Here is a 27,181-nt window from a genome sequence, read left to right as displayed (position 1 = left end):
AATATTAGGAAGTGTCACTCAGGATCAGCTGGTCACTGAAAATAGGAAGTTCTCCTTGGTCCTTGTGGCCCCTGACTTGTGTCCCTGGAGCCTCATCTCTGCTGCTGAAAGGAGTAGGGTGGTCAGTTAGAGGAAGGCCTTTAGTCTTTGTGAGATGTTTAACCTGGGCATGACCTAGAGTTGCAGACCAGTGACTGGCATGCTCAGGTTTTTTTCTGGGACGGATGTGGGTGAGAGAAGGATCAAGGGAAAGAAAGGGATGGTGGTTAATAGATAGCCTTGAAAGGAGAAAATGGTAACCATCACTGACCAGGTATAGAGCATGTTAAACCGTTTTTTCATGCTTCTTCTTGAAGCCAGACCAAGATTGCCTTCATGGTCATGACTGAACTAGCGCTTGCATCTGATGTGTCCTCAGGAGTCTGATATCCTGGGGTGTTGCCTTAGCTTTGGGCCCTGGTGGTGGGTGGGAGAGGAGGACAGAGGTGAGCATGCTCGTGGAGCCTCTGCTCTGTTGATTTGTACCAGGCCCTGTGCTAGATCTCCTTTGTGGAGTGCTCGTGAGTACTCTGTGGGGGAAGTTTGCCACCCTGTCCAGGCTGGCTCTGGATTGTGGAGGTCAAATGATGTGCCTGGGGTCTCATGGTTAGTGGCAGAGGTAGAATTCAGACACCGCTCCATCTGACTCCAAAGCCTGTTTGTTATTCCCACTCGGCCACCCTCTGTAGAAAACAGAGAAGCATGGAAGCTATCAAGCACTTACTCTTGATTTCAGACGGATCACACCTATGAAAATTGATGCACACACACACACATTTCCCGGTAGCAGTGCTTTTCTGTCCTCCTTCCCTTCTCCACTTCAGTCTGAGCTGAAAAGCCCCTCTTCTGAGAGTTGACAGCCTTCACAGCATCTGTCGCCAGAAATGGCCTCCCATGCACTGAATGCTGCTGATGACCCAGACCGGAAGGAACTGTGGAGGGTGGGCGCAGGGAGCCCCCGGGACTCAGCAGCCCAGTGACGTCTCTGCCTCCTGTCCTAGAGCACTGGCCCTGGTTCCCTTCAGCATGAAGCCCCTACTGCGGCGAGCATCGGCCTACGAGGCCCTGGAGAAGTACCCTCTGGCCTACGTGGACTACGTGACCGTGCTGCAGATTGATGACAGCGTGACGTCAGCCTTGGAAGGCAGCAGCAGGTGAGCCCGAGTCACTGAGGCCGTCTCTCCGGAATGTCCTGTCCTGTCCTCTCTGATGAGCTTGGAACCTTCGCTTTGGGTGTCTGGGGCAAACCGTGTGGTTTAGGCTTAGAAACTTCTAATGAGCACATGCAGAAAGTGTGGAAAGACAATTTGCTGTCGTATTTTAGCAGATTTTTAAGGAGTCAGAATTACTGAGTTTGGGGCGGGGGGGGGGTTGGGTTTTTTGTTATTGTTCTTTTGCCTAGATGCTCAAATGCATTCACACAGTAATACTTAGTTCAGCTCTGTCTAAGCCAGATTCAGTGGGAAATACTGAGATAAAAAAAGAGATACAGACCCCACTTGCTTCAGAGAGCTCCCTCGAGTGGGGAAAGGAAGACGCAGTGCAAGTAGCTGTGACCCCAGGCTGTGGGGCTGTCGTTTGTGGGTATGGTTCAGTGTACTGGGCTGTGATCCCTTCACAAGGCCGCTCAGGTGAAGTTCTTTCTGGTCTCTTGAGCAGTTGTCTTTAATCTCATCAGTCACGTGTAACTGATCCCATTTCCCCTCTTTGCGTGGTATCTGTCCAGTGCATCGTTTCTGGCTTGACTTATTTTCTGTGTGCTTCCTCTCAGTCTCTATCATTCCACAAAATTTGCCACTTCTGTGCCAGACTTTGCACTCAGGCCTGGGCTGAGGAGGAGACAGACCTCTGCCCACCCTCGAAGAGCTCCCAGTTTCCTGGAGAACCGCAGTCAGTCACAGGCAAACTTCGGCAGTGTGATGAGGGCGGGACGTGGTGGGACGTACCTGACAGCCAGTGGGGGGTCCAGAGAGGGCTTTTCGGAGGAGGTGAGCCGAGACAGAAATGCATAGTTGTCTGGACCAGGGGCCAGCAAGGGGCCTGGGCAGCACGTGCACCGCGAGTGAGTCGAGGTGTTAGAGGGGTGGTGTGGCGGGCGAGGCGCTCGGATCAGGACAGGTGACGAGGCCCAGCCACACACGCTGTGGTGTCCAGGGACTTGGACTTAATCCGAACACAGTGAGGCATTGTGAAAGGGTCTTCAGTTGGGGGGCAGCCTGAGCAGATGTGAGAGAAAAGCTGGCTGGCTGCCTGCCATGTTGACCATGAAGGAAAAAGAGAATAGGAAGGGGGTGGGCAGTAATCCAAAAGAGACGGTGGAAAGAGAACAGTGGAAAGGGACCAATTCAGGGGACATCTAGGCAGTATTTTGACAAGTTTTGGTGGTTGGAGGGTGGGGAGAAGGGAAGAACAGGTGTCCAGGTGGTTGACACGCTGAGGTGGCAGCATGGGGCTGGAAACTCGAGATGCAAGGAGGCCGGCTGGATGTTTACGTGCATTTGGAGCAAAGGAGAAAAATACAGGTTGAACATAGAGATTGGAAGGTCACCAGCCTAGAGGTGGCTTGAAGTTCTGGGAGAAAAATGGAGTACTGCCACGAGTGGGGGTAGCCAGGGAGCTTTGCGGAATCCCGACGTTTGAGGCGCACAGAGAGGAACAGCAGCTAGTGCAGCGGGAGGAAACTAAAGCGTTTAGTGTCACAGGGTCAGGAGTGTTTGCAGAAGGAGGACAACGTCATTCGTATCAGGTGTTCAGTCAGCTTAAGCACACTGAGGGTTTCAGAATGAAGTCACTGGTGATCCTGATGGAGTCAATCCACTGGGGTCCGAAGCAGATGGCAGTGGATTAAAGGAATGTGGCTGTGAAGGGGCAGAGGGCTGTTCAGGAAGAAGGAGCTTGATGCTGGTAGCTGGAGTCGGTAGAGGGAAAGGATATAGGTGTGGGAGAGGGTGGTGCTGGCTGAGTGTGGCCCGAGAGAGGCAGGGAGCAGTGGATCCCGAGTGCAGGTGGAGGGGTTGGCCTTGTCACCTCTCTGTAGCAATAGAGAAGTAGGAAGTGTGCCCAGGCACAGAGGTCTGTGTTCAGGGTGTGAGGAAGTCCAAGGTAGGAGAGGGTTAAGGAGTATCTGATGGAGGAAGGTAGAGATTTGAAGACCGATCAAGAAAACAGCTCTGGGGGCTGAGCCAGAGACCGTGAGTTTGTAGTGATAGCAGTCTGTGAGCTCTTCGTTGTAGTAACACAGGAATGTGGTTGTAGAGGCAGAAGTTGCTGTTGGCTTCATCTGCTCACTCAGTACATACCTCTGGATCCCGCTGGGTGCCAGGTGCTCTGCTGAGTACTAGAGATCGGTTAACAAAACCAGCATGTTCCCTGAGCTTAGAAGAGGGGAGTGGGGAATGGTGGGGTTTGTTCCAGGGTGGGGTGGGGCGGGGAAAGACTTGAACATGAGGATCGAGAGAGGCAGTGTGGCACATGGTAAACATGGAGCGGTGGGAGGGGACCAGGTCTCAGGCCTTGCCAGCCTAATGCAGTGGGAACCACTGAGAGGTTTTACAATTTGAGAGTGACAGAGGATTTGCATTTAAAAATCTCTGAGCATCAATAAGATGTCAGGTGTTTGCATGGCCTTGTAAATAGATAAGTTGTTGTTGTTTTGTCGCTAAGTCATGTCCAACTCTTGTGCAGCCCTGTGGACTGTAGCCTGCCAGGCTCCTCTGTCCATGGGATTTCCCAGGCGAGGGTACTGGGGTGGGTTGCCATTTCCTTCACCAAGGATCTTCCTGACCCAGAGGTCAAACCTGTGGTCTCCTGCATTAGCAGGCAGATTCTTTACCACTGAGCCACCAGGGAAGCTCAAATAGATTAAGGAAACATAAAATGTGGGAAGGAGGTTCAAGAGGGAGGGGACCTACATACACCTGTGGCTAATTCATGTTGATATATGACAAATCAAACCAATACTGTAAAGCAATCCAGTCAGTTAAAAGTAAATATAATTTCTTAAAAAAGAAAACATAGCATCCATTCTTGGGGACATGTGTGGTTCCTTGGGGATAAGGTTTAATTACCTTAACAAGCACCACATCCCTCTCTTTGAAGTTAACAGTGTGCCCAGGCAAGGGCCAGGCAGGGAGGGAGTATCATGGTGGCTGAGCTGAAAAGGCCCTTATGGGTGGCAGGCTCCTGTTCCTTTCCTGCTGCAGGTCGGAAGGGTACAAAGCGATGGTTCAAACCAGGGAAGATGATAACTGGCTCTCATACACTTCCTTTGGGCTTATGAGAGAAAGAATACCTTCTTGACCCAGCTGGAAACCTTTCTGTCATCCTGCCTGCCTTTCCAGAATGACCAGAACTCTCATGGACTCCTTTGGGCCCGAGTGGCGCCTGAAGCTGCCCTCTATTCCCTTGGTGCCTGTTTCATCTCAGAAGAGGTGGGAGTGTCTGCCTTTGGAAAACCACAAAGAGACATCTAAAAGCAAATCCAAAGAAACCACAAGCGCGAAGAGCAGAGGTAAGCTGTGACTTCCTACCCAGAGAGAGTTGCAGTCTCCCCCAGAGCCACATTCTTTAGATTAATCCTATAAAAACTGGCCTCGCTTAAAATGTGTTATTTTTAAAGTCCTATAAACAAAGTAAAAAAACAAGAAGCCATAACCCCTTAGGGACGGTCTCCTCAGCGTTACAGTGGGCAATGGGAAAGCCAACCCCACAGGTGTAAGGGAAAGGTGATGTAAGCCACAATGAACTCCCAGCCTGGCACCCAGTTATCTGGTGTTAGTTCCCTTCTCATGTCTTTGGCAGCATTTGGGATGTATCATTTAGGATGTTTTTGGTTGCAGAAACAGAAAACTCCATGTGGTAAAAATAATAAAAAGAACGTATTGGCTCATATAACAAAAAGGGCCTTCAGGCAAGGCTTGCTCCAGCAGCTCACTGCAGCATTAGACTCCCATTTCTCTGTCCTTCTCTCAACTCTTTTCTCTAGGATGTGGCAGCTTTGTCTTCAGGCAGTCTTCCCTCCTGAGTCGTATAGTAGCAGTAGCAGTTCTGTGCCTCACATCTGCGTGCCATGCCTCATGACCAAGAGGGAGAGAAAGAGTTGTTTTTCTGATAGCTCCCTAAGAAAGAGGGTTTCTTCCACTAAAATCCCTGGCTCATCTTTTCTTAATATAGTCTAGTCTATAAACACAGGCCATTCCCTTAACTAGTCCTGTGACCAGGGCCTGAGATTTTGTGACGAGCTCAGCCTGACACCATCTGCTCCATCTCCGTAGCCAGTGGAATTCACACACTAGTCTCTGGAAGGGAGATCAAGGCCAGGTAGCCCCAAACAGGAGACCTCAGCTTAATGAAACAGAGAGGACCTTCCCTGGGCAGGGGTGACAGGAAACTTATTAGGCTCCAGGGGAGTTCTCCTAGCCCAGCAGGCTCGGTATTGAGGATGGGAGGCTCGGGGCAGGGCTGTAGCCTGGCCTTGGATGTACAGGAGGACAGGGATTCTCCCCTTCCCAACAGGAAACCTATCTGGCCATGGGCAGCATTCACTCCCTAGAATGAGAACATGAGCCGCTAATGAACTTGATGGCTTCAATGCACCTCCTATTTATTTCACTGATTTGAAGTCACAACCATGTGTGGCCTGGAGAGGCCCTCTCAGAAAGGTCCCAGCCCAGTGAGAGACTGAGACGCATAAACAGAGCAATTTAAAACACAGCAGGGAGAGCGGGTGCTTTAGAGTCTCTAATGTTTGAAGAATTCAGATTGGGAACTGATGTCAGGGTGCTGGGGGAAGTTGGGGAAAGTGTCATGGAGGTGACAGGTTGAGCTGGACCTTAAAAACCAAGTTCTTCAGGCGAGAAGGGAAGGGAGTTTTCAGCTGAGACAGTGGAAGGAGTTAAGAGAATGAGGTCGTGGGGGTATCACATGGTACAGCGTAGGATGCCTTGCAAAGTCAAGGTGATGCTGTGTACGTTGCAGCCCACTGGCTCTGCTTCCAGAAAACCTCGTGCATGTGCCCACAAAGAGATGGGTACAAGGTGTTCAGAGCAAAAAGTCGATAAGAACAAAAAGCAAAACAACCGAAGTCCCTGTAAATGGAACAGATGAAACAGTTGCATTGCCTCAGTAAGAGTAAGAGTGAAGCAGCTGGGGGTGTAAAAATCCCAGGGATGTAATTTTGAGGGAAAAAGAAGACCAGGTCATGGTAGAATACATAGAATTACGCACTCCTGTATTTGAAGTTCTCAAACAAAGTAAACAGTAAACAGTTTCTAGACACTATCATATCTAGTTAAAGTAACCCAAAAAGGTGGGGCATTGTCTCGTTGTATGGCAGAAACCAATACAACGTTGTAAAACAATTATCCTCCAATTAAAAGTTTTTAAAATAACAGGGTGGGGGGCACAGAATTGAGAAAAATGGTTTCCTCCAGGGGTGGATTGACTGGCGGGGAGAGGCTCATAGGACTTCAAAGGTCTTAGTAAACATTCTGTTTCTTAAGATAAGGGATGAATTCAAGGGTGTTAGTTTTATTCCTAAAACTTTACCCTTGTAAATATTCAGTATTTTATGAAGAAAGTTTTAAAAATTGACAAAGTAGATGATAACGGGAGCTGAGACTGGAAAAATTCATTAGGGCCGTGCAGTGAAGTGAAGCCCCAGGGCTCCACGGAGCAATTTGGATCTCACCTTGTTCTCATTATGTCTCCTGGAGGCTGGGACAGAGCTCAGGTGTTGGGTTGGGGAGAACACCGCCAGACTCAAACCAGAACAGCTGAGAAGTAGGGCCTCCTCTGCCCTTTTCTGGAAGCCCAAGAGCTCCACTCTTCTTTTTTGTTTAAGCAGGTGCATGTTTATTTAAATACTTCCTCACTTACTTTCCTGCTTTAAGTTTATACAGTGCTCTGGACTTTCTCCTATTTTCTCCCCATTTCGTCCTGACAGTAGCCCAAGGTGGAGTAGGTATTGCCCCACATGTGTCGGTGAGCAAATTGAGGTCCAGAAGCATTGGGTCCCACAAGGCTTCCAGCTCCTGAGCGGCAGTGCTGAGGCCACAACTTTCTACTGTGTATATATCATTGTGTGTGTAGAAATATATCTACATTAGGAGCCCCCAACCTCTTCTGAATGAAAAACTGTGTTTTTCCCAGAAGCCATTGCTCGGGGGAACTCCTGACTCAGGAAGGGTGCTTGCACAGTGCAGGAGACCTCGGGGGACAGAGCGCTGTAGACGGCTTGGAAGAGGCGCTGCCCAAGAGAGTCCTCAGGCTGAGCTGGGCACCTGCTCCATGGTTTTTTCCTCTTCTGAATTTGTATCTAGTGCCTTCTGCTGGGGATGTGGAGAGAGCCAGAGCTCTGAAGGAGGAAGGCAATGAGCTTGTAAAGAAGGGGAACCATAAGCAAGCGATTGAGAAGTACAGTGAGAGCCTCTGGTTTAGTAACTTGGAATCCGCCACGTACAGCAACAGGTACCTTTCACACGGCTGGCCTGGGGGATTTCAGGACACCGGACATTCTCCCGCAGTCTGCTCTTGGACTGTGATGGTCTCTGCATCCTGGCATTTAGTCAGTACAGGCAGACCTCAGAGCTGTCTCAGGGTCTGCTCCAGACCACTGCAGTAGAGTGCATATTGGGAGAAAGGGAGTCACACACATTTGGGGGTTTCCCTGTGCATAGAAGAGTTGTGTTTACACTCTACTGTAGTGTGTTAAATGTGCAATAGCATCATGTCTAAAAAAACAACATACATGCTTTAATTTTAAAAAACTTAATGGCTACAAATTGCCAACCACCAGTCGTCATAACATCAAAAATCACTGATCACAGATCACTGTGACTAGTATACTAACAATGAAATAGTTTGAAATATTGTGAGAATGACATAAATGTGAAACAGGTACCAAGTGAGCAAATGCTGCTGGAAAAATGGCACCCATAGATAGACTTGCTCAATGTAGGGTTGCCACAAATCTTCAGTTTTGGTGTCTTTAAAGTATCTGAAGCACAGTGAAATGAGGTATGCCTCTATGTTACATCTCAGAACATGTGTTCACATTCCCTTTGGTCACCATGAGATGGGCATTGCCAGTGGCATTCACGCTGTTAAATGGGTGGAAACTGGGGTTTCCCACAGGGAGCCCGGGCTTTGTTTCAGCCCATTCCAGAATTTTCATTCACCAGGTAAGCATAGGATGTAAGTAAAAGCCCTGGGCTTGCTGTGCAAACACAACCCCAACACAAGTCTCAAAGCCTCTGTGCCTTCCGTGACTCTCACCCCATGGCTTCTCTGAGACTCTCTGGTTATAAATTCTGCCAGTCTGTCTGTGAGCATCAGGGTAGAACCCAGGGAATTACCTGACCTGAGCAAGAGAGAGGGCCTAGTTGAGCCTGAGGTGTTGGACTTGTGGGGCTGTAGAAAGGCCTTCATCCTCAGCTGTCACCAGTGGTCAGTGATCCTTTCCACCAGCAGTGAGGGCCTCGGAGCCAGGGCAGCATCCCTTCATCGTGTGTGAGTGCCTGCTCTGCAGCAGCCCACAAAGGTTTTGGTAGTAGGTGCTCTTCCTGTCTTAATGTCAAGTAAACCGAGGCTCAGATGGAAGGGCTTCGCTTCAGCTCACCCAGCCAGTAAATGGTGGAGATAGAATTGGAACCTGGCTCCAGTGAGATCTGTTCATTTTACTGTCAGAGGCTTAAAACAGTTAGCAAGGGACCAGATCTGCTCTAAACATTTCCTATAAAACATTAATAAATCTTGTGTTTGTTTTCCCTTCCCAGCCAACATACTCACATTACTCTTAAGTTCAGAGATCTCGGATCTTCTATAAGCTCACTGCTCCTTATCCAGAACTCTTGGGATAAAATGTGTTTCAGATTTTAGAAAGGGATGATAGTGCATATAATGAGTTGTCTTAACACTCCAGCAGTGTCTGGGCAGCTTGCTGAAGTTTTAATCACTAGCATTTCTGCAGTGAAACGTGGAAATTCCACTATCACACAGAATAGTATCAAGAAAGATGAAGCAGCCTCATGTCAGTTGAGGTCATTTTTTTTTTGCCAAATGATTTAAAAAGGGAACCTTTAGTTTCACAGCATGAATTTTGGCACAGTGAAGCACAGTGAAATGAGGTATGCCTCTATGTTACATCTCAGAACGCGTGTTCACATTTGGACCTGTGGTTTTATTGGCTGATTGGACCTAAGGGTGCCTCAGTCAGCCATTCGCACTTGGGATCAAAGACTATAGCCCATTCGTCCACATTTGTGCAGGAGTATCTTCTAACTCCTCTTTCTGTGGGCTCTGTCTTTGCTTTCCTCGTGTTGCTAGAAATCTCTGTTAACCCATTTTCCTGGATTTTTACCACATTCAGGACAGTGTTTTGTTTAAATAACTGATTTTCATGCAAATGTGTCCATGCCATGCCGTTTTAAGTACTGTTTCTTTGTAATATATCTTGTAGGCTGATCTCTTCATTAGTCTTTGTAACCAGAGCATCACTGACTGTTTTGCCAGCTTTGATCTTCTAGCTCAGCCTTGGGCTCACTGATAAATTTCAATCCATTGAGCTTTAGGTTGTGATTACATTGATTTTATAAATTTAATTTATAAGACTGAAAACCTGTTACAGAACTGAATTTTCTGTCCGTATGGTTGAATATACCACATTCCAGATGCCATTTTAATGCTCCACTTCGTGCAGATGCATCTGTATGGTACATGAATTTAGGCTTCGGTCCTCTCTGTGCATTGACATCTGAGTGGGTATCACCATCAGGTACTTGGCACCTACAGTTTGCCAGGTCCTGAGTGGACCTCCAGAAGAGTCTCACTGAGTACTCACAGCAGTTCTTCAGGTTAGCGCGTGGTCACATTTTACCTAAGAAAACGGGCTGAAGATGAAAGTTTGGCTTCCTTTTCACTCATTCATCTGGTCTCTCAGACTCCTACTTTGTAATGAAAACCCTTCTCATTGGATACAGAATATCCAGTTTACCAAAAGCCACAGGTGATTATTTTAGAGGCCGAAGTTATGCATTTTTAACACCAGAAAGTGAAGAGGAACTAAAAAGCCTCTTGATGAAAGTGAAAGAGGAGAGTGAAAAAGTTGGCTTAAAGCTCAACATTCAGAAAACCAAGATCATGGCACCCGGTCCCATCACTTCATGGGAAATAGATGGGGAAACAGTGGAAACAGTGTCAGACTTTATTTTTTTGGGCTCCAAAATCACTGCAGATGGTGACTGCAGCCAGGAAATTAAAAGATGCTTACTCCTTGGAAGAAAAGTTATGACCAACCTAGATAGTATATTCAAAAGCAGAGACATTACTTTGCCGACTAAGGTCTGTCTAGTCAAGGCTATGGTTTTTCCTGTGGTCATGTATGGATGTGAGAGTTGGACTGTGAAGAAGGCTGAGCGCCAAAGAATTGATACTTTACTCTTGAGAGTCCCTTGGACTGCAAGGAGATCCAACCAGTCCATTCTGAAGGAGATCAGCCCTGGGATTTCTTTGGAAGGAATGATGCTAAAGCTGAAACTCCAGTACTTTGGCCACCTCATGCGAAGAGTTGACTCATTGGTAAAGACTCTGATACTGGGAGGGATTGGGGGCAGGAGGAGAAGGGGATGACAGAGGATGAGATGGCTGGATGGTATCACTGGCTCGATGGATGTGAGTCTGCGTGAACTCCAGGAGTTGGTGATGGACAAGGATGCCTGGCGTGCTGCGATTCATGGGGTCACAAAGAGTCGGACACGACTGAGCGACTGAACTGAACTGAAATACGATCTTTGGCATTCATATGGAATCATTTTCATTATAAGTTACATTCAGAAGTCACCAAATAGTACCTAATGCTTACAATGTGCTGCTTCTACTTCCCAGAAACTTGGCTTATTCTTTAAATTGCTAGAGTCCATTGGGAGAACACATCGGTTTCCTTAGAATTCTTGTGTGTTCAAATTAAGATCAGGGCCTACTGTTCTAAAACTTAGTGGCCTACAACAGCCATTTTGTTTTGCTCATGATTTGTGAACCAGGAGTTCAGGAAGGGCAGTTCTTTGACTCAGGGTCTCATTCAGGGTCAACAAGAAGGGTCCTGGGACTGGAGTCATTTAAAGGCTTCTCCTGGGCTTCCCTGGTGGCTCAGACAGTGAAGAATCTGCCTGCAATGCAGGAAAAGTGGGTTCCATCCCTGGCTTGAGAAGATCCCCTGGAGGAGGGCATGGCAACCCATTCCAGTATTCTTGCCTGGAGAATTCCCATGGCAGAGGAGACTGGTGAGCTGCAGTCCATGGGGTCACAAAGAGTCGGACACAACTGAGCAACTAAGCACAGCACAGAGGTTTCTCCTACATATCTGGCACCAGGCTTGCAATGACTGACATGGCTGGGAATGGAACTGATAGAGCAAGCTAGAGCCTTTTTTCTCCCCTCCTGGCAGTCTGTTCACTTGTGCCAGCTTGAGCTTCCTCACAGCATGGTGGCCTCTGGGTAGTTGGCTTCTCACAGGAGCAGCTAAAGGCTCCAGGAGCAAGTGTTCCCAGAGCTCAGGCAGGCGCTCCCAAGACCTCTGAGGCCTAGTCGTGGGACTCACACTATCCTTTCCTCTGTGCTCCACTGGTCAGAGCAGTCACAGAACCTGCCTAAAGTCGAGAAGAAAGTGTTGATACATAGGACCTCTTCTGTGGAAAGAATGCCACAGAATTTGTGCTGCTTTAATTTCGTTTTTATTTATTTGGCTACACCAGGTCCTAGTTGTGGTATGTGAGATCTAGTTCCCTGATCAAGGACCGAACCCTGGTCCCCCGCATTGGAAATGTGGCATCCTAGCCACTGGATCACCAGGGAAATCCCTGCGTCTGCTTTAAAATTGATACAAGGAGAAGCTTTTCCTAAGTTAATTTATAACTTCCATGCAATCTGAACGAAAATACTAGAATTTTTTTTTTTTTACATTCTTCCATGATAATAATTCCAGGAGGAAAAATGGAATAATGGTAACAATTCCATGGTAATAATCCCATGAGGGAAAAAAAAAACAACATAAGAGAGTTTAGTATATGATAAATTGTGGGGAAAAGGAGGAATTATCCAATAAAGGTATTGGATTGGCTGGAAAGAATTAAAAAGAAACTTGAACCTCCATCATCACTCTTTATTTTAAAATAAAATCTAAATGGATCAGTTTCAAATGGAAGAAGTAAAACCATTAAGTTCTTAAACAACATGTGGGTTAATTATCTTGCAGTGGGGAAGGTATTATACGGGGTGATGGTGGAGGGCAACCTGCGGAAGTCATTAAATAAGTTGGAGAAGTTTTATTTCATAAGATTTAAAAATCTTCCGTAAAGATGCTCAGTTTGGGGGCTTCCCTGGTGGTCCAGTGGGTAGGACTCCATGCTCCCAATGCACGGTGCCTAGGTTCAATTCCTAATGAGGGAACTGGATTCCGTGTGCCACAGCTGGGAGCCAGCACAGCCAAAATAAAAAAATAAAATAAAATTTAAAAGGTATTCAGCTTAACTGTATTTAAAGCAGCTACAGTAAAACAGATACTGTTTTCTTCCATATTGGCAGAACTTAAAGGCTGAGCCCCAGGGTTGGTACAGCTGCAGAAAAATGGGTTCTGTTAGTAACTGTTCTTAAGTACAGTTGACCCTTGAAAAAGTCGGCTGTCAGGAGCACTGACCCTCCTCTCAGTCAAAAAAATCTCTATATAATTTACAGTCAGCCTCTCATACCTGCAGTTCTGCCGCATTCACAAAGTCAACCAAATGCAGATGATGTAATACTGCAGTATTTGTTGCTGAAAAAAAAATTCTGCACATAAGTAGACCTGCACAGTTCAAACCTGTGTTGCTAAGGTCAGCTGCTTTATTTGGGAAGCATTTTGGTAAGAGTCAGAATTTCAAGTGCACGCACCTTTTGATGCAGCGGTCGGCAGTCCCTCCTAAGACTGACGTACAAGGATGTTCATAGCAGCAGCATTTATCATTTAACTGGAAATAGAAATATGTCTCCTGATACGGAGTTAATAAATTAGGATACAGACAAGTGAATATTCCATAGCCACTGAAAACTGTCTGTTTCATTTTTAGTCACTGGGGAAGAGGACTAAAATTGAATAAGAAAGATACACACAAGTATGTACTTCTCCCCCACTGATGCAGAATGTAAGAATGATGCAAAATATAAGTTGGAAGAATTAGATCTCAAACACCCATATACTCCCAATTAAATTTATAAGCAGTTATAGAAACAACTATAACTTCAGTTAAAAAGTGTTGTGTAACACAACTATCAGAACAGTTTGGTTGGTCACTATGGCCATCTATTGATGCATCTTCTTTACATTTCACCCCAAACATGTCAGTGTGCATATAACTAATTAGAGCTTAGTATTTATGTGACTGTCCTGATGGCTCAGATGGTAAAGAATGTGCCTGCAGTGCAGAAGACCCAGGTTCAGTCCTTGGGTTGGGAAGGGCCTCTAGAGAAGGGAATGGCAACCCACTCCAGTGTTCTTGCATGGAAAATTCCATGGACAGAGGAGTCTGGCAGGTTATAGTCCTTGAGGTTGCAAAGAGTTGGACATGGTTGAGCAACTAACACTTTCATTTATGTGGTTTTTTCTTAAGGTAGATAATTTTTTGTCAAGGGGAAGGTTTCCAGTCCTTGCTTGAAAGAGTTAAGTGTGGGATGATAGCTCTGAACACTGTCGGGATCTCAGGTTGTTCAAACCCAGATCAAGCCCCAGGTCTGCGCACCAGTAGTGGAGGAAGCCTGGGGAGTCTCTTCACCCCTTTGAGCCACTCTCCTCTGTAAAAGCGGGCTGGGTGGCTGTGAGAACTGAGGAAGGTGTGATGCACCCAGCACAAAGTGTTCGGGGCGCTCCTCAGAGTTAGTGGCCCCGAGGGAGCAGCTGACAGCCTGGTCTTTCCCCGCAGGGCGCTCTGCCATCTGGAGCTGAAGCAGTACCAGGAGGCGGTGAAGGACTGCACAGAAGCCCTCAGGCTGGATGGAAAGAACGTGAAGGCGTTCTACCGCCGGGCTCAAGCCTACAAGGCTCTCAAGGTAAAGAGATCCTGTCCAGAGGCACCAAAGAGCCACAACCAATCATGCCTGTGGTGGCACTACCAGAGCATGGTCCAGGTGAGGGGGGCCCTTTCACATCCCTCCTCATCCAAGGGCCCCAGGTGGTCCTGACAGGCCTCCAGCCTGGGGTGCAGAAACCAGCTCGGCAGCAGTCCTCACCCCCGCCTGGTCCCCCAGGGCCCAGGCTTCGTCCCCGCAACTTCTCGTCTCCTCTCAGGACAGCAGGTCCCCACAGCCTCTGTCCTCTCAAGACTTCAGGTTCCACAGCCTCTCTCTCCTCTCGGGACTGCAGATCCTCACAGCCTGTCTGTCCTCTCAGGACTACAGGTCCCCACAGCCTCTCTGTCCTCTCAGGACTGCATCCCCACTGCCTGTCTTCTCTTGGGACTACAGGTCCCCAGAGCCTCTCTGTCCTCTCAGGACTACAGGCCCCACAGCCTGTCTCTCCTTTCAGGACTACAGATCCCCACAGCCTGTCTCTCCTCTGGGGACTGTAGGTCCCCACAGCCTCTCTCTCTTCTCGGGACGGCAGGTCCCCACAGCCTCTCTCCTCGGGACGGCAGGTCCCCACAGCCTCTCTCTCTTGGGAGTACAGGTCCCCATAGCCTCTCTGTCCTCTCAGAACTGCAGGTCCCCACAGCCTCTCTCTCCTCTCGGGACTGCAGGTCCCCACAGCCTCTCTCTCCTCTCAGGACTGCAGGTCCCCACAGCCTCTCTCTCCTCTCAGGACTGCAGGTCCCCACAGCATCTCTGTCCTCTCAGGACTACAGGTGCTCACAGCCTCTCTCCCCTCAGGACTTCAGATCCAGCTTTGCAGACATCGACAGCCTCCTGCAGATAGAGCCTAGGAACGGCCCTGCGCGGAAGTTGCGGCAGGAGGTTAACCGGAGCTTAAACTAAAATCCCAGAAGGGCAGCAGGACACCTGTCTGCCTGAGCACCTTCTGTGCCTGCTCCTGGAACCTGGTGGGCCCCCGAGTGGGCTCTGAAGCCCCCTCCTTTCCCCCTCAGAGACGTGATGGCCTCCCACCCCTCAGGAGGCTCCGCCTGTTCACATTAAGCTCAGTGTAGTCAGAAAGCAGACGTTTTGTTGGGAAAGCCTCCCCCTGTTCTGCACTCCCCTGTGCTGTGGACAGTGAGCAGGTCACAGCGATGGGTGCTCATCAGCAGTGTGCTCAGCCTGGTCTCTGCCCAGAGGCTCCAGACCCAGTGCTGCCCTTCCGGTCACCAGGTCCTCTCACCCCGGTCCATCTGGGTGCTCAGAAAGCTGCCAGTCCCATGGGACACAGGCTGGCGTGGGAAGGACAACTGGGAAACCCTGGCCCACCTACACCCATGGCAGCCAGCTGAGCTGGTTCTCCAAGGCTGCCGACCCCTTCCCTGTCCTTGCACAGCACTCGTGTTCTGAGCCCCAGTGCCTTTTGGCGGAGCCTCCTGACAGGAATGCGGAACCTGTCCCCTTGGCCGGCGTTTGTGGCTCTGCGCTGCTGTCGCCCACATAGAGATACCTAAGTTCTTTCAAGAGCCCAGAGGTGTGGCTACTGCTCCTGAAGGTGGGATGGGGAGAAACCTCCTTGAAGTCCGTGTCCTTCCCTTCCCGGCAGGGACTTGCCTTTTGACTCCCACAGTGGCCCCACTAGGCTTCTTAGTTCTTTGTAATACGTTGAAGTTAATTTGAACTGAATAGACTGACTTTTGTTGAACTGCGAGTTTAAGCTACTGCATTCACACCATCTACATGAATGTCTGTTGTACTTTGATTTATGGTTCAGCTTTGGTTCACTTTGGAACTTTGCAGTAATAAAAACTGGTTATGGAGCATTCATCCTTTTTTTGATCAAATGTACTGGGATGTGTCTGCATGGGCCAGGCCCTACTCATTGTGCTGGAGAAACAGCAGTGAATGAACTGACAGGATCCCTGCGCTCAGAAAGCTGACAGTCCCATCGGACACACGGTGCATGAAACCGCAGCGGCTTTAGTGTTATAAATGAGCAGTCACATTTTCCCCTCCAACTAGGGAGATTTGACCCTGTGGAGAAAAAGGGGTCCCTGAGGAAGTCCAGTTTGAACTGAGTTCTAACATTGGGGTGGGGAGGGTCAGTGGGTGAAGAAGGGAGGGAAGAGCCACCCGGGCAGGCGAACGGCATTGGTGAAGACCTTGGCTGGGAGGACCTGCCAGCAGTGGTTCTCAGCCTCACAAAACAAGTGGGTGAGGCTGGGAGCACCTGAGGATCAGCCTGAACAAAGGGCTCCCCTCCACTACCTGTGTTCCTGGGCTTGTCTTATTGTCTTCAGTTAAACCATTTTCACCTTAATGGAGACATTTTGACTCTATAAAGCTGAGCAGACAGGGTCTATTGCCTGCTCCCCATCATGCTCAGTGCGGGGCAATACTCAGCTCTTAGGGTTCCATCCTCTCCGAGGGCAGAGTCTCTGAGCAACCAGACTTTGAGGCTGAAGCAAATTTGAATCAGCAACTCTGTGGGCCTGGCCCAGGGACCATTTCAAATTGGGCAGCTGCACGCCCCTTTTCTCCCTGCCTCTTAAGCAGGCCTGACTCTTCCCCTAATTTTAGGCAGGCTCAGTGGTAACATCTAGTCACAAGTGACTTTCCCTTCTCGAGCTCCTCATAGAAGGCAAGTATCTTGATTTACTCACAAAAACGTCGGAGCATAAACGGAGCAGCATAAATCAACAACCTGGGAGGGCATCCTGAGGTCTTTCTACAGGAGTGGAGTTGCCACGTGACCCCTTAGCCAGTCCAGAGCAAAGCAGCGGCTGGTGCTTCCAGAGTGTTCCGCCCTGCAGGCTACTCAAACCAGGCGTCCAGAACCCCCATGCACGTCTCACGTGTGGCGCTCCAGTGCCCTGTGATAACTGTTTAGCACCCCGAAGCACCACTGGCGGGTGGCCTGGCTCAGTCCTTGGCAGCTCTGCTCTGTCAGGCGCACGGTTGACAGGCCTTCTGTGTACATTACCACAGGTCTAGGCTCCCTGTTCCTTACAGCCAAAGCCCCCAGCAACCAAGGCTACCCCCTGCCCTGCCCACCTCCCTCTGACACAAGGCCTCCTGAGAGACAAGGTGAAGTTTGCAGCAGTTTTAATACATAAAGCAACATGCAAGAGGTCGGCCGGGTGACCAGCCTTCACTCCACAAAAAGCTCAAGTACAGATACACCCCAATCGGGAAGTCACGGCTCACAGGGCCTTAGAGACGAGCAGGAAATGCTGTTTCTCAGCCAAGGGAGTGAGGATTCCATTTTCTGGGGATGAAAAGATAAGATGTTTCTAAAACAAGCACAGCAGTCTTTAAGGATGCAGACTAGCCCAAGCACCAGCAGGCAGGCCCCAGGGCAAGGCCAGCCTGTTCTGAGCTGGCCCCCCACGGTGGGCAGCCAGTAAGATAACCACCCCTCCACTGGGCACCAGAGTCCACGCCAGTTCCCATCACAGTCTGTCCTCGCCTCTCATCCTCACCGCTTCCCCTGAACACCTCCTCGGTGTCTCTGAGATAAGCCAGTGACACCACAGGGTTCTCGGGGAGTCTGAATGTCCCTGCCCTGTTCCTTAGAGCTTCTGGACTCAGCTCACCCTTCTCCCGCCCCCTCCCACCCACCTGGTCTCAGCGCAGGTTCACTCCTCGCATGTGCTCCGTGGCCTGGTGGGCCTGCAGCACTGCCAGAGCCTCTTCGACCTGTGGGGTACATGGTGGGGGGGTACATGGGCAGCAGCCCCAGCAGGGTCCTGAGACAGCCTCTCCTCCCCTAGCTCCAGCTGAGGCTAGAACCCCCACCTCCCTAGCATTGCTGCTGAGCTGTCATCTGCACCAGCTCCCATGACAGCAGCTCCCATGACAGAAACCCCCAGCAGCCACCTTCTACCCTAGCCAGACAGCGGTGGGGAATCCTTCCCCTAGGCTGGGTCTGAACACACCTCCCTGTTACACAGTCCTGCCTGTGGAGCTGCAGAGAATGGGAGGGGCTGAAGTTGCAGGCCCTTTACCAGGCTCTCCCCTAGCCCCACCTCCAGCAGGTATTAGCAAGAAAACCCACCTCCTCTGTCCCAGTAGCAGACGCCTGGCTCCGTAACCCTCCTCCACCCTCAGGCCTCCCTGGCCCCCCACCAGGCTCCAGCCCACCTTGGCGTTGAGGGACTCTGGGGACTCCAGCATGAGCAGCAGCTCCGAGTTGTCAATCTCCAGCAGCATGCCCGTGATCTTGCCGGCCAAGTGGGCGTGGACATTGTAGACAAGGGGGAAGAGACGCTCACCTGTACAGAACAGCCTCTGAGGCTTAGGCACACACCTGGTGGACAGCCGGGCATCCCCGGGGCAGGGGTCGGTGTATATCGTGGAACCAAACAGAGAGGCATTTCAGGTTTCTGCCCCAGGACGGCTCCTTCCAGGTGTGTCACTGAACCTTCTTAGGAGCCTCTTCCCCAAGTGTAAAGTGAGTACTGCAAGCCCCACCTTGGAGGCTGAAGAATCAAATTTGACATTATACCACATAGGTGCTCTGGCACAGCTTTGATTGCTGTGTCTTAAAGACTACTCTTGCTGGACTTCCTTTGTACTCCAGTGGTTAAGACTCTGTGCTTCCAATGCAACGGGCGCAGGTCCGATCACTGCTCGGGGCACTAAGATCTCACATGCCTCAGGGTATGGCGGGGAAAAAAACCAAACTACTCTTGTTCATTGGGCAAGAAGTCATTTGAAGGATCACATGGAATTCTAGACAGGACACAATAATATGGAACTTGATTTTTTGGAGAGACAGTGGAGCCAAACACACAAGATAAATTCACCTTCCATCAGCGGGCACTTCCAGGGACGGGGCCTCGTGCTGGTGGCGATGTGTGGAGGGTGCAGCCAGGACAAGGTGCTAGTTGCCATTAGTGGGCGCGGGAGGGCTTCCCCCATGAGGAGAGTGAAGGAGTTTCCAGGGCACTGCCCACAGAGCCTTCCCCTCCATGAAGCCCATTTAGAGTTCTTCTTTGAGGGGTGGGTAGGAGAGTGACAGAAGCCCCAGTGAGCTGAGTAAACGATGGGGTGACGGCAGTGGGGGACCTCAGAGAAGAGCATGGAGGTCTTGGTGAAGAGAGAGCCCAGGGACCATGGCGAGCTCGTTCATTCTTTTAATTAACCGTAACCCTAACACTTCCGCAGGGCCTGCCAGACACCAGGAGGGAAATGCGTGCACAGGAGTTCAGGTGTGGGGGACACCGTTTCTTTCCCCAGTGCATGTTTACATCCTGCCTCCCAGCAGTGGGCACTGGGTGACTGATGAAACGTTGGTGACAGCCTCTTCCCATCAGGAGGGGTGTGAGGAACCACAGCACCCACCCTACAACAGGCCATCTGCTGACAGAAACCCAAGACCCTACCCTCCTGCTCCTACTCCTACCCCCTTGAGCTCCCCCCAACCCATCTCCCACATCTGGGGTTTCTCCCAGCCTGAGTCAAAGTCTTTGAACAGCGAAGCTGGAAGAAATCTCGGACTGCCTGGTCTGACCAGTGTTTGAAGATGAACAGGAGCCTGGGAAGTAAAGGCGCTTTGGACAAGGTCACCCAGCAGGCGGGTCAGCTTGAGGCTGGGGACCTGGTCTCCACATCTGACCTCCAGCTGGTGAGTCAGCTGGTGGCGCACCCCCCTCCCACTCCAGGGTAGGGGAACCAGCCACTCACCGATCATCTGCTTCTGCTCGTGCAGCGGTGCTGCAGCCAGCGTGGACGCGGTCAGGGGCTCCTGTCCGAGGACACGCACAGCGGGCTCCTGGACCTGCACATGGCACAGGGACACATCCCTTAACCACACAGGTGGGCAAAGCTACCCCCAGCGGGTGAGCACAGGCCTCCAAGGAAGTCTCTGGAAGAGGGGGAGCAGGGTCAAGATATGGACAATCAGGGGCAGGAGGTGGGCAGAATCCCTAACAAGGGCACAGTGGACTAGAAGACAAAGTGGCATTCTAACACAGACGTGTTCTGTGATGCTAGGAACCAATGCATGTGGCCAAGTGAAGCTACGTGCTACTGACCACCTGGTGCCGGACAGGCACCTTTTAATCAGGTAGCTCTATGGCTGCATCCCAGCATGACTCCTGACCCTTTCTGGGTGGGCTTTCCCTGGAAAAGAATCAGCCTGCAATGTGGAAGACTTGGGTTTGATCCATGGGTCAGGAAGATCCCCTGGAGAAAAAAAGGGAAATCCACTCCAGTATTCTTGCCTGGAGAATTCCATGGACAGAGGACCTTGGGGAATATAGTCCATGTCACTGCAAAGAGTCAGACTCAACTTTCACTTTTCACATCTTGGTAACTTTAAAATAGTTTTGCTCTCTAAAGCCTACTTTTGTTCATTCTGTAGGAAATAGTTTGAAGTATATATACAGAAATTCTAGACAGGATATGAAAATGCTGACTTGGAGACTTTTTAAAGGGGCAGGAAGATAAACACACAGTCTTTTAATTACAGAAGATGTTTTCAGTTCTGTTCTGTAGACTGATCACATTCTCGCTGCTCACCACGTAAATACTAAGGAAACCCAAGTTAATCCTGGTAATAACCCAGGCAAAGCAGCTTGTGATGAACAAACAAAATGTGATCCTAGCCTTTTTTCCCTTTCTGTTGGTAAGGGTGGGATGCAGGGGGGAGGGTGGAATATCTCTTCTGATGGTACACATTAATAAATGAAACTTTACAAGCCAAGAAAAGAAAGAAAACCAAGGCCCAGAGACCAGCAATGCCTTAGAGGAGGTTCTGAGCCAGGCACCCCTGGAGCCCAAACTAAGGGGGCAGCTGGGCCAGCCTTACCCTGTCAGTGCAGTGTGCTGGCGTGGAGTATTTGTGTGTCAGGAGAGGCCTGCTAGGGGTAGAGCATCCCGTCACACTGGGTCCTATGGTCTGGGTTCCAATGTTGGCTGGAAGAAATAAGTAGGAATGATAAGGCCCAATAGCAACTCAAAAGCCTAACAGCTCAAAACCAGCATTCACACTGAATTCCCTAAAGGGCATAAAGGGTCAACACACAGACGTGCAAACATCTGCCAGGTGAAGGAACAGATGTTGGCCTTATAGCCAGCACCTATGCCCCTGTTCACAGCTGCTGAGGTACTTAAGATTCAGGTCTGGTGCTGAGCCCCTGCAGGTATGACTGCATTCACTCCCATAACACAGCAGGAATACTGTTTTCACCCAGATTTTAGGGAAGAGGATATCAGGTACAGCAGCAAGCAAGATCAGAGTGAGCCAGCCCCAGAACTAGGTCTGTAGGACCCTAAAGCCGACGCTGACTATCACGCTGCACAGCCTCTAATGCCAGGACTGCCCTCCAAGGGGGCCAGCGGCAGGGTCACTGTGGAGGCCGGTTCTGACTCCCCACCAGCATCAACCCCAGCAGCAAGCCCTTGCTCCCCCACCTGCCCTCCATTCAGTTCCTCTTGGCCCTGCCCACACTCACCCACTCGCTGGGTGTGGGGCACCAGGTGTGGCATGTGGGTGGAGAGCTGCCTGGAGCTTCCAACAGGGGCCAAGGGGCGCCGAGACATGGCTGCTGGCCGGACCACCGAGGCCCCGGGCGGGTAAGCGGCTTGTGGCACAGGGAACACAGAGGAAGTTTAGTGGAAGGGGACAATCAGAGGGACACACTACACCCTGACAGGTCCAAGGTGAGGAAGGGGGTGGCAAGGTGAACATGAACGGCAGACAGGAGAGGGAGGGAATTCACCAGAGACCCAGACCTCCAGGGGAGGGGGATGGAAATCTGCAATTACAAAGCCCACCCAACTTCTGTCTACCCGGGACCCCAAGAGGCATAGGTGTCAGGACCACACACCCTGGCCCCCCAAAGTCAGCTTCAGGTCAGGGTGAATTTCCCTCTGAAGAGAGGGACCATCCTCAACAGTACAGCCAATGGAGTTTCGTTTTCTCAGCTTTGCAGGAACTTTTACCACCACCAGTCAAGAGAGCCTTTGGAGCTCACTGAAGGTAACAGCTCAGGTGTGCGTGTCTTCTACATGCACACAGCCCTGTCCTTGGTGTTTTACACGCATCTCACTCGGGCTCATGTTCACAAGAGGAAACCGAGGCTCAGAGGGGAGATGTCACCCACCCAAATGACTAGGAAGCCACAGAGCCAGGCTTGACCCCCAAGTCCACATCTTTAACACATGCTGCCCCGCCGGGGGTGGGGCACGAGGGGGGAGGGGCTGGGTCACTCACATGACGGTCTGGGTGGCTGGGCCGTCCACCTGGGGGCAGGCTGGATGGGTGGGCCAGAGCCGTAGTACTGAGCCTGAGCCGGAGGCTGTGTAGGAGAGAAAGACCTAGAGTGAAGCGGGGTGGCAGCAGCAGGGGGTGCAGGGGGAGAGGTGAGCAACTACATCCCTCAAGGACACCACTGCAGGAATACCAGTCTGCCCTCCAGGGGACTAGTCAGCAAACACCCAGAAAGTTGGGGTGAACGCTCCTACTTCCCATCTCAGGAGGTCCGTTAGCCCTGAGCCCTTCAGGGCAAGACCTCAGGCTCAGTCCTTGCTCTGCTGATCAGTGGTACTAGCCCAGTGACCTGGATAACATGGTGACACATCCCACTGTCCCTCATGCCAGCTTAAGTAACTACAAAGGGGAAGGAATGTTCCCATTCTCTGAGCCATTCATCTTCCTACAGACATCTTCCTACCCCTCCAAGTCACACAAGCTCCTTCCCCAAACAAGACCCCTCAGGACATCAACATCCAGGAGAGATGTTAGCAGACAGCCCACAAAAATGACCATCTCAGTTGGGAGAATCTGCCAACTGCCAGTTTAGGAAAGTCACGGTGCCTGCTGGCATATTGGGTAGAAGAAGGCACACAGTAAAGAAATCTAGGCTTGTCTGGCTTAATGCAATCTTTTCACAGAGCATGGAAAAACCCAAGTGAACTTTTTGGCCAACCCAGTATTTGACCACAGAGTATCTTTCTCTGCACAATATTCACAAATCTCTCCTAGATCAGGAAGCACTGTTGGACACACTATTACCCGTTTCAGAGATGGGGTGACCACGGCCGCCTGCCGAGTGAGTTTCCAGCAGAAGCACCCTGGGAATCCCTCTCTGCCTGCAAAGCTCGGATCTGCCTGCTCTCCCTGGCCGTCAGGGAAGGGGGGTGGGCAGGCGGTCACCTGGGGCACAGCGGGCAGGAAGTAGCTGGCAGGCTGCTGGAAGGAGCCCAGGACGGGGCCGCCCAGGGCCCGCATGGTGGAGAGGCGCTGCATGTACTGGTTGGTCAGGATGGCCTTCCGCTCTTCCTTGCGCTGGGCCAGTGCCACGTACAGTGGCTTGGTGCCCACGATGCGCCCGTTCATCTCTGTCACGGCCTTGGTCGCCTCTTCTGGAGAGGAAAAACACACAAAGCCAAACCCTTTGCTGTGGCCACCCTCTGTCATCACCTAAAAGCAAGACAAGACAAGGGCTGCTGGGGGTGAAGAAGGAAGACTCCTGGGGTCAAGCTCCCCTCCCTCCCCCAGGGAGGGGGCCAGCCTGGTGCAGAGGGCACCCAGAAGTTGCAATTGATGGAGGTCCTCTCACCCTTAAATTTACTGAGGCCCACCGCATGCCAGATGCTTGACAGGCCTTCTCATTTGACAGGCAGAGCCACCTGAGCGGGGAGCCATGGCCACTCCCACTTTACAGGTGATGGAAGTGAGGCTCAGAATGACTTGTCCAAGACCAGCCCACCTGCTACCTGGGGGATGATCCTCAGTTTCTAGACCATTCCGCAGAGTTAGTGAGAATAGGTGCATTTCAGAGTTCATTTTGACCTCTAAATTTTCTTCCTAAAGATTTTCCTGGGACTTCCCTGTTGGTCCAGTGGTTAAAGAATCCACCATACATTTTAGGTGATATGGGTTCAATCCCTGGTCAGGGAACTAAGATTCCCACATGCCTCAGAGGTACTAAACCCATGAGCTGCCACCACAGAAGCCACAACTAGAGAGCCCACGCTCTGCAACTAAGACCCGAAACAGTCAAATAAATAAATAAATATTTTTAAGATTTTTCTAAGTAGTGATGGAAAGCTGCTTTAAATTGTTACTATTTCTGCCCTCATCAGTGAGGCTATAATGAAGTGGGTTGATAGTTTGGAACAGGTTAAAATTTAGGGGCAGGGTTCCTCAGCGAGGCTACAATCTTAAACCTTTTGGTGGGCGTCACTATGATGAAAAATCTGTATTTCAACTACTCTCTGGGTTTCATTAAACTACCCATATAGTTCTTTAGTTCATTTGTGAATTATAAACAAAGTGAAATGCTCTTAAGAGCTGTAGTTTCTAGAGACTCCATTAAAGGGATTTGTATTGAACAAGAAAATAATTTGAATTGTATTTTTGGTGCTTTATCATGTTGATTTTCTTTGCAATAGAAACAAAAATCCTATTATGAAAAAAAATAATAACAACAACTTGTCCATGGTCACCCAGTCAGCAGGTCACACATTAGCCACAACTCAAACCCAATGCACAGTGCTGGAAAACCTCCACTGCCTTGGCAAGGCATGAGCCAAGTTCTTTGGAAATCTCGGGAAGAGGTGCTTAACCTTTCTGGGACTTCCCTGCTGGTTCAGTGGCTAAGACTCTATGCTCCCAATTCTAGGGGCCCAGGTTCAATCCCTAGTCAGGGAACTAGATCCTGAATGCCACAACTAAGACCCTGAGCAGCCAAATAAATACATATTTTAAAGAGAAAAAGAAGCCACTTTTCCAGCCTGGTTCATATCGGTCATAAAGGTGATATTAAAAAAAAAAAAAAACTTTTCTATGGTGGAAGGACTTCAGATTTATAGAAAAAATAGTACAGACTTACTACATACCTTTCACCTAGCTTGACAAATGTACCATGTTAACATGGGAACAAAACTACAATATCCACTGATTGGGACAATACTATGAATTATTATCTACAATGCTATTAACTGAAACACAGATTTTATTCAGATTTCACTAGTCTTTCTAACATTTCTCTCTCCCAAGATTCAATCCATATTGCATTTACGATTCCTGATTTTTGTTTTTTTGTGTTTTTTTTTTTAGGGTTGAGACACTGGCCTGACTCCTTGAGGACTTGAGCTGAGAACATTGTAAATCTGCTCTATTAGAGTCCACACCCTAACATAAGTGACTTTCAACTGCACTTTGCTACCCATTCATACAAGGCCTTGACCTGAGCGTTCACAGATCCCCTCAGAAAGATCACTGGATAGAATTCTAGGGGTCTGTGAACTTTGATGGGGGAAAAAATGGTATATTTTCATATTAGCATTTCCTTCTATTCTGAATATAGGCAAAGAAAAAATAAAGTAGCATTAGCTGTGCAGACTTTGTCAAGAGGAATATTTTCCTATCACATTAATTATTGCTGACCTTGATCTTTTAGGCTCACTGCCAGTTCACTAGTCTTACAGTTGTTTTTCTTTTGGCCATGCCATGTGGCTTGTGGGAATCTTGGCTCCCTGACCAGTGATTGAACCTGGGCTCTCAGCAGTGACAGCGCAGAGTCCTAACCACTGGACAGCCAAGGAATTTCCCCAGATCTTAGTTTTTTGGTTTTTATTTTTTCAGAATTTATAGCTTGAGGCATTACTAAAGGAGCACATACTGCTATCACCTTAGCATTTTAACAAATATATTCCGATACAGCTGTTTTTTGTTAATCCTATGAATTTTCTCTTATGCATTTAAAAATATCTTCAGAAGGGGTCCATAAGCTTTATCAGACAGCCAAATTTTCTTGGCACAAAAACAGTGTTTTAACAAGTTAATAAGAACTCCTATTAGGTGGTTTTAAAAAGAGAAAATTATACGATGAATACTTATGCAGAGCTTACTATGAACTTAATCTATGTAACATACTTACAACACTATCATCTCATTTTCAAGCACTATTTTATAAAATAGAAAATAAATTATATGTCTATGTAAGATTACAAAAAATTCCCATTTTATAATAAGATAATCATCCCAGTGTGCCTCATCTCTAAGCAACCCAGATTTTGATAATTCCCTTCAATTCAAGAGCTTTTCAAGGAGGTCAGTGAGCCTCCTGAAGTTATATGCAAGATGTGTAAACAATTAGATCATTATTTCACTACCTATCGAGGGCAGGTGCTCCACTTGCTGGCCTTTTAGTTCTTAGGACACCTCTCAAAGTAGGCAGTATTACCCCCGTATTTTACAGATGAGTAAGTAACCAATGGAGAAGGCAATGGCACCCTACTCCAGCACTTCTGCCTGGAAAATCCCATGGACGGAGGACCCTGGTAGGCTACAGTACATGGGGTCACTAGAGTCGGACACGACTGAGTGACTTCACTTTCACTTTTCACTTTCATGCATTGGAGAAGGAAATGGCAACCCACTCCAGTGTTCTTGCCTGGAGAATCCTAGGGACGGGGGAGCCTGGTGGGCTGCCATCTATGGGGTCGCACAGAGTCGGACACGACTGAAGTGACTTAGCAGCAGCAGCAGCAAGTAAACCAAATGGCTTCCTCCAGGCTCTATAACTAGTTAATGCTAGGACTGGGATTTAGACCTAGTTCTGATTAACTTTAAAATCCCAGCTTCCAACCACAATACTATATAAAGTATGCATTTATCAGGAAAGAGGGCCCAGACCTTCATACAAATCAAATTTATCAGCTTATTGATTGTTCAGTTGAATCTGAGTTACTGGTGTTTAATTCACATGTCCCATAGAGTTCTATCACTTTTTTTTTTTTTGAGAAAAGGTCCTTAACTCAAAAACTGTTAGAACCTCGTCCCCAAATACCAGGCTCCCTGAAGAACATTTTAAAAGGGTTCAATAGGCAAAAGATCTTCTAGACCACTTCCTAAGAACCCAACTATCACACTACATGTGCAGGTCCCAAGGCCCTCACCCACACTGATTTCTTTGGAAAGCTCTTCATTCCCACCTGCAGCTTGCTACCTCTTCACAGCCACGGCAAATGCTGCTGCCACTGCCACTTCTTACTGGAAGTCCTCCTTCCTGTTCTGCTAAGCTACCACAACTCT

General features: G+C 49.2%; 2 protein-coding genes across 8 annotated transcripts in view; one reads left to right on the top strand and one right to left on the bottom strand.

Annotated features, from left to right (window-relative positions):
• Window positions 1–20,474, top strand: part of TOMM34 (translocase of outer mitochondrial membrane 34) — a 25,122-nt gene extending 4,648 nt beyond the window's left edge. The window contains exons 3-7 of one of the 2 annotated variants that reach the window (XM_069548635.1): window positions 1,041–1,193; window positions 4,380–4,549; window positions 7,359–7,506; window positions 13,986–14,112; window positions 19,300–20,474. In XM_069548635.1, coding sequence (XP_069404736.1) covers window positions 1,041–1,193; window positions 4,380–4,549; window positions 7,359–7,506; window positions 13,986–14,112; window positions 19,300–19,413 — 712 coding nt within the window. In that variant the 3' untranslated portion in view covers window positions 19,414–20,474. Of the gene's footprint in view, window positions 1–1,040; window positions 1,194–4,379; window positions 4,550–7,358; window positions 7,507–13,985; window positions 14,113–14,928; window positions 15,958–19,299 lie in introns of those variants that run through there. The other variant, XM_069548634.1, reaches the window with a different exon arrangement.
• The window catches only part of PABPC1L (poly(A) binding protein cytoplasmic 1 like), a 24,298-nt gene continuing 14,335 nt past the window's right edge, over window positions 17,219–27,181 (bottom strand). The window contains exons 8-15 of one of the 6 annotated variants that reach the window (XR_011248274.1): window positions 23,294–23,502; window positions 22,352–22,436; window positions 21,591–21,719; window positions 20,945–21,051; window positions 19,819–19,912; window positions 18,274–18,404; window positions 17,752–17,829; window positions 17,219–17,398 (exon numbers count right to left, since the gene is read on the bottom strand). Coding sequence is in view for 2 of the 6 variants with exons in the window: in XM_069548632.1 (XP_069404733.1) it covers window positions 17,758–17,829; window positions 18,274–18,404; window positions 19,819–19,912; window positions 20,945–21,051; window positions 21,591–21,719; window positions 22,352–22,436; window positions 23,294–23,560 (885 nt within the window). In the remaining 4 variants the exon portion in view is untranslated. Of the gene's footprint in view, window positions 17,399–17,751; window positions 17,830–18,273; window positions 19,913–20,944; window positions 21,052–21,590; window positions 21,720–22,351; window positions 22,437–23,293; window positions 23,561–27,181 lie in introns of all 6 variants that reach the window. The other 5 variants (XM_069548632.1, XR_011248275.1, XR_011248272.1 and 2 more) reach the window with 5 other exon arrangements.

Source organism: Ovis canadensis, chromosome 13 (genome assembly GCF_042477335.2).
Source record: "Ovis canadensis isolate MfBH-ARS-UI-01 breed Bighorn chromosome 13, ARS-UI_OviCan_v2, whole genome shotgun sequence".
Taxonomy (NCBI): domain Eukaryota; kingdom Metazoa; phylum Chordata; class Mammalia; order Artiodactyla; family Bovidae; genus Ovis; species Ovis canadensis.
The sequence above is the reverse complement of the archived record's forward strand: the minus strand, read 5'-3'. Positions and strand labels throughout refer to the sequence as shown.